The 7,317-nt window shown below is 39.9% G+C and overlaps 1 protein-coding gene across 1 annotated transcript; it reads left to right on the plus strand.

Moving 5' to 3' along the window:
• Nucleotides 1-1,130: 1,130 nt before the first annotated feature.
• Nucleotides 1,131-6,950, plus strand: LOC109478302 (mucin-5B-like). The gene is made up of 7 exons (XM_019779782.1): nt 1,131-1,343; nt 2,984-3,133; nt 3,453-3,685; nt 3,833-3,942; nt 4,679-4,873; nt 5,296-5,454; nt 5,838-6,950. The coding sequence occupies exons 1-7, from the start codon at nt 1,286-1,288 to the stop codon at nt 5,908-5,910; spliced, it is 978 nt and encodes a 325-aa protein (XP_019635341.1). The 5' UTR covers nt 1,131-1,285; the 3' UTR covers nt 5,911-6,950.
• Nucleotides 6,951-7,317: the final 367 nt, after the last annotated feature.

Genomic DNA, 7,317 nt, shown 5'->3' on the forward strand with positions numbered 1-7,317 from the left:
GTACTACAAATTATCATACTGGATTTATATCTATTAGTTTTAAAAAGAATCCTGTCTTGGTTGGCTGATTTGAGAACTGAAGTCATGAACCGAACAATGCTTTGTTGATGATTCGATTAGACTTGAGTAGAATCAAGAATTTATCTTTTTCACCCGCGATAGTTTACTCCTTTTGTCTTCCCTTGGGGACTAAACTTCAGAATCGTATTTTATCTATTTGTCCAATTTTGTCGAGTTTTTATCGACAGGGATGTGCAAAGTAGCGAATAGACACATCCACTATACTACAGTATGTTAAGACGAAGATGTCTTCAGTACCTTTACTGAAGACGACGCGTGTTCCATACGTATCATAGCACGAGCGGTACGCTAAGTGTATTGCGAATACTGTTTTCTTACCTTTAAAAGACAAGAAAAATTGGAGTAACTCCGCCGAAGTCTATCTGGCATTACCACAATCATTGACGGTTCTGCTATGCTGTAGCAATCCGCTGGGGGGCGCTCCCGACAGGTAGTTCATGAGATGGAAGTACGGTCAAGTAACCAATGACGTCAGGTCTAGTAACACCACCTGTATCAATACTTCGAAGGTAGTTGTGATCAACGCGACCGACTCTTGGATCGACCCGATGGGCTCTTAATATTTCAAGGACCAAAGAGGTCCCAAATATGTTCTCGTGGCACCGAATGATGTGACCATTTCCCATACTCAAGTAGCCGCGTGTGGGCGAGAATAAACCACAAAGAATAACGGGACGTGACTGGCAGTCTTGTGATGTTATCAACACCAACACATAAGTACCCAACCTGGCCGCAGGCCAGGTGAGGTAAGGTCGTATCCTGGGCGGAACTCTCATCAAAAAGTTACATTTTAACTTTCGATTTACGAGGTGTGCCTTAGACTCAACATCAGTTTTTTTTTGTTGGAATTCATCTGTTGCTGATTGTGTGTTATTATATAATTATTTAACGTTAGTAGCTTTATGAAGGCCGCCAGAGCCTCGATAACTTTTAAAAAAATGTATAAATAATCAGAAGATAGAACATGATAAACATACAACCACCAGCGACGAAACCTGATTTAGAGGCTAGTTTTACACACTGTTCCCAGTTTCGCATGTAAACAAACCGTAGGTGGCGACTTCGGTGTGTGCGTTGCGTTGTTGACAAAAATTTATATTCTCGTCGGGTGACGCCTTTTTTGAGAGAAGCTATTGCCTTAAAGTTTTATATAATCCATTTTGTGATTCTGAAGTTCTCATCTCTTAGAAGGCAGAATACAAGGATGGCGGGGAGTAAGAACTTAGTTTTGGTGTTCGCAGTGACGATGTTGTTTTGGTCAGGTAAGGCCATGTGTTACTGTTACTAGTACTTCCTCCTATGTTGCTTGTTCTACAGACATGTGTTAACAGTAATCCTTTTCGCCTTCTGTCTAAAGTTTATAAAGTCATTCTTATGAAACTAGATAGGCCATTCTTTATTAATAGTGGTTACGTTACATCGTAATATTCATTGTGTCCAAGCGTAAAATGGTAGTAGCTGTTACATAACCATGTAAACAGAGCTACTGTATTCTGATCGCGATCGCAAGACTTCTACTGAAAGGGAGGGTAATGAATTTTACTATGGGCTTTACGTTTTTATTTAATTATTATTACCAGAAGCAAGCAAAGTACCAACCTGTTTTTGAAGTGCGTAAAAGAAGTTATCTATTCAGAATTAAGCAAATTTTGTTGTTGGAATTTCATGTTGTATGGCTATCTGTACGTTTAATCGTGTACACAATTTCCCTTGTTATATCACTGAAGTGTATAATATGGTTTTTACGTGAAGACGAAGTTAACTAAAGTTTTATCAGCCAGCACCAACTGAAGTGCCAAAAACTGTTTGCATAATCCTCTTGTTACCAAAACAGGTAGATCTAAGAAAGGATGTTTGTATGAAAACATAGTTCAAAGTTGAGTACGTAACATTTAAGCTAACTTTCAAACAATCTATGATTGTTACTGTTGGACAATATATACGGTTCATATTTGGCGCTACATTTGTTCATATATGCCTTAAATGCACACCGTTTGGATATACATCTGCTACTGTTTAACTCTGTGTAAGTGATAACAATAAATTCACAGATAACTACTAGAAGAGTGAAAGAATTCGGAGCTAGACTACAACTTGAAATTCACACTGTATACAACTGATGATGAAGGCCTAATGGTCGGCCTTGTGTTAGATCGGCAAATCGTATTTTTTTTAAATGCCTTTGAAAAAGGGAACCATTTTGAAAGAAGTTCCCTAGTTCACAAGTTATTTATGGCCGTAATAAGTGGAAGACACGTCAGCTGAAAAGTACTTCTTTCATATCTCTCTGAGGGTGATATAAGTTATATAACTGTTAGCTTAGGTGCAGGCATGTTTATAAAGGTTCGTTGTTTGACTGTTCCCTACTTAACCTGGTGCCTCAGAGTTCATGCTGGGAGGTCAACATTCTCAAGGTTAAAAGTATCACTTTGTTTGCGCACGCCTATCAACGTTTTTGCCTGTTACTGACGAAAGGTATTTCGGAAAGAAAACGTAGTGTCTTAAATGGCAACGCATAAATTCATACGGTTACTGTGAAGTTGAAAATATCAGTTAATTATGTTTACCGGATCTCGAGGAAATTATGTTTACGGGAGGAAAACATCTTGTTTTTGCCCCCATTTCTTCTTCTTCTCCTTCTCCAAACTAATAAGATTAATGCCCTGAACTAGACGTCTGTTACCATGGTAACTGGTGTTGGGTTACATCATGTTGCAATTTTACAGCAGGAGGGATTTAGACTCCTGTCTGACCATATACGTATATGAATGTGTTTGAGTAAGAAGTAACAGAGTAGACCATATCCAAAGGTAAACATTATGCATTTGCCTTGCAAATGTTACTTTTCTAGTTTATAACTTATTATATATTTTCTAACTGCATTGTGCATTTGTCTGATTAGTGAACGTAGAGGCTACTTCAAGTGCGCCCCCTGCTACGACAACGGGAATGACAACGTCAGAACGTACTGCTGCAGCGACTTCAACGGCAATGGTTGGCCCGGCAACCGTTCCCATGGCGACAAGTGACGCTCCATCCACAGCAGATGGAGGTACAACCGCGCCTTTGGTTACAACCGTGATCTCTATAGTTACCATAAGAGTTAATCTGTGTTTACTTGGTAGTAATCATAGTAAACACAGAGTCGGTGGACAATATAAATTCTTTGGCACTTTTGATAAATTGCTTACGTCACGTATCCGTAAAGTCTCATTTGAATAAGGTCACGTGTCTGTAACCGTTACTCTCGCGAGATTACATGTTGAAGTGATTGGTCATTGTTTATCCTAATGAAGACGACAGTGGTCATTAAACTTTTGTTTAATCTTTGTGTTTAAATAAAGTTTAACATTTTACTATGATCTCTTTAGTTACATCAAGTGTAGCAACGCCTACAACAATCGTGGGAAGCACAGTGGCCCATGGTACCACTCCAATTAATATGATGGGCACTTCAACTGCATCCAGCACTCTCAACCTTGACAGTTCTGTGGGCAGTGACACTGTTACTCCAACAGGGGGCGCTCCAGCACAGGACACGACGTCAGTCACCCCTCAGTCTGCTTTTGAGAACTCTCTTCAAGTTGCCACGAAAGTCGAGCAGGTTTGCCAGATTTCTTAACCTCCACTACTTCAAGATGTTTCTAACAGGAAACGGTAGTCTAGTTAAATTTATGAAATTGCGCCTGCAAAAATGTACTATATTTGATAGACACCAACAGAATATTCATTATTGGCCAATTTATTTCAGTGGGACGAGGTGGAACTTGCTCTGTTCCAAGCGATTGTGACGTATGGCACCAACCGGTACTGCAATCAAGGGGGCGCTTCCTGCTTCGGTCTCGGCAGCGTCAAAATCACGTAAGCGACTTAATGACTGGAATCATTATGTTTTGTTTTGTATTCGATGAATCATCTCCTGTGAAACACCTTTATTTATAAACAATCAAATGATAATGATCGTTGACTGTGAGGAAGTGTGAAATTAAAAAGGTTATGTGTGAAAAATGCATTTGGGAAAAAAACAACTTGATTAAGGCATTATTGTTTTCGGAAAAAGGTGCCACGCATGTTTAAAAGCAAAATGCATCAATACTACAGTTGTTGTCGCACAGCCAAAAGAATCTACCAGCCGGCGCCAAAGTTTTAGTAGCTTTAAGCCTTCAGTAGATACAACCATGATTGCCTAGGGGAAGGAAGCAGACGGACTACAGAAACAATGGCCAGTAAATCCCTTTAGTAGTGCAGGGAAGAGCTGTATCATCTATTTGTGGATACCAGGCTTATGCAACTATTCTCGGATGAAATTTGTTTTCAAATCCATGTAGATTTCATTATATGGATGGCATCCGCGCGCGCATGAAGTTTCGTCCGTTTCCAAAAAGAAAGTTTTCGACCATACTGTAAAGCGTACAGAATGAGCGAATACATGTCGTATTTTGCAAATATAGTATTGGAAAACGATACTAATGTCATAGAATGCCGAACCTAATTCAGGAAAAGAAGAAAATGTGAATACATGAAAATGAAGAGTCTATTATTATTCCACAAATGTTACCTTTCTAGTTATGTAAGTTTTATCTTCATCCTTTTTAAGGCCAGAAGACGTGGTGATCATAGGGACGCCTATTACAAGCCGCGGCACCACCACCTTTAATTTCTTCATCCGCCGACCGGTCACTTCACCAGGTGCCATGATTGTACCACTACACCTGGACAATCTTACTGCAATTATTGAAGAAATCAGCGACAGGCTCATTGGTGCTTTAGCAGACCCGGACTTGACCATCACGTAATGTTCTTCATCTCCTCTATCTACAAAAGCCAATAAGATTACAATAAAGCATAGTTGAAAAAATCTATTTAGACCGACGACCTCTGATAGTTACTGTACAAGTGTAGGTAGCTAGGTAGATGCATAACAGTCGTATGTGCCTTACAAGCATATGGTGTGGATGGGTTGACGGAAATTCTTGTCCGGATACATATAAGGATGAAACAAACAAACATAGGAACATGTTTTCTGTGTATAAGATGGCAGAAGATTTGGAACAGCAATAACGTTACACTGAATGAAGCTCAATGCTGTGATACCACACCACAGAACGTTTCATGCTAAACATTCTATTTTCGAACAGTTATTTCAATCCATCGGTTTTATTACATATGATAATCAGCTTTGTGTATGTCCACCTCTTCTCCACTATGTTGCAGCTTGTCTGCCAGTATGGACCCCGTCGTGACACCGTCCTATACCGCCACCCGCCCGCCTGACGAGGGCTTCGAACCCTGGATGATAGCGTTCGTCGTCACCATGGCTGTGATTGTGGTTCTCGGTTTGGCCATGTTCATCTACAGCAAGATCAAAGCGAGGTACGTTGTCTATGCGCCATCCTACAATAACGAATGCGCATGTGCGGTGGAGATGCATTGTGGGTCGGAACTTCGACATTGACCACGATGCATTTCGACTACATGTACTCGTAACTGTGAACGTTATCAAGAGGTTTGACATGACAATGAATGAGGTATAGGTCTGTTTAGGAAGTGTAAGGAAAATAAGCTTAAAAAATCAGCTCGAAATTGAAAAAATCTATAGACAACTAAAATGCGCCTTTCAACACTGTCTACCTCTAAATAAATATATTGCAATAAAATGGGGAATATGCTGATCAAAGACCGCAGAACAAAAGGCCCCACGCCTTAGGCGTCACCAAAAGTAAAACGAATGATCAAGAAATTTGTCTTCCTAACAGGAGAAACAAACAGATGGCAGACTTCGAGATGGAGAGAAACGGTGGCGCCGGCGGTGGCTTGGAAAATCTTTAGTTCCATCAACCAAAATAGCATCGCTTGCTGTAGGAAAGTTGCAGTCGCCTGCGAACCAGCCAACCCATGATGATAGCAACTCTCATCTACAACTATTGAATTGAGAGAACATGTGTACTGCCTGATATCATGTACATTATTCCATTATGCTGTGTTCCTATTCTCGGATGATTCGACGTCAAATGTAATGACTTCGTTAGCATTACGTTTTCACGAAAACTTAATACTGAGTGACAAGATAAAGAAGCATTTATCATACCTAATCCTATTTTGTTATTACCTGAGCGAAAGTATGAACAGAATATCTAATTGGTAGTCATGTAGCAAAACCCTGCCACAATCAACAACCTTGAGATTGAAATACAAACCCATTGCAATGCCAGAGCTCATCGATGAGACTTACATGATTAGTATCTTTCACGACTTAAACTCTGGACCTTCGTATCACACTTAACTGTTATCACATTGAACTGTTGAACTATTATGGATCAAAGGGCACATTGAACCTGGCCATAAAGATGATAACTGATAGACATCTAGATCATATCAGTCAAATGTAATATCGCAAAGTTGACTGTAAATGTGGTAACTGTAGTTCAAGCACGTGGGCATACACAAGCGTATGGCTTATCTGAAGGAAAGAGTTAACTCTAAGTCGAAGATGTCTTTGCACAGCGGTATCAGCATGCAGAAATATTATCTTATCATCCCTATCTCCGCTGAATCAGCTAGGTACATCCTAGTGAATAGGGGTAAGATTATAAGGTTACAGGTGAACGTTCTACATAAGGCTCGTGTTGAGTGATAGGTCGCTTGAGGGTAATATCTTCACACAAATCTTCTTTTCCAGCACCGAAGGCGCCAGTTTGTGAGCACAAACCATTAAAGTATCGGCAGGAACAAGACCAGCGCTGTAGTTGCCGCCAGATCTCATCAAGAAAAGGTGAAGATTAGTAGTGAAGGAAGCAAAATGTAGCCTCCTTGCGGTTACACGAATCAGTAGAAGTTTGACAAATAGCGTGGAATATTGCTCGGAAGGGTTAGAAGAAAAGTTTTGCGGCTGGTCGCTATATTTTACTCAATATTGCTTGTACTCTTGTCCCGTAAGTCGTGTTATGGGTAAGCAAGGGGGTTAGGTTTATGAGAAGACTTATTGTTAGGTTTACACCGTGTTTCTGGGATTTCGCTGCTAGTAATGATAATTTACAACTTGCTAAAAAAGTTCAGAAACCTAACTTTGGTCAGCGATATCTCATTGTTACTTGCATCGTATGATATATCATTGGAGAGATTATTTTTATCTTTTAAAATGATGCCGGTATGACCCTGGCATTTTTTGCCAGTGCTGACATAATTTTGATGATAAAACATCATAAAACAGATATATAAGTTATAAACTAAGAACAC

This window comes from Branchiostoma belcheri, unplaced genomic scaffold (assembly GCF_001625305.1).
Source record: "Branchiostoma belcheri isolate BF01 breed outbred unplaced genomic scaffold, Haploidv18h27 scaffold43, whole genome shotgun sequence".
Classification (NCBI taxonomy): Eukaryota; Metazoa; Chordata; class Leptocardii; order Amphioxiformes; family Branchiostomatidae; genus Branchiostoma; species Branchiostoma belcheri.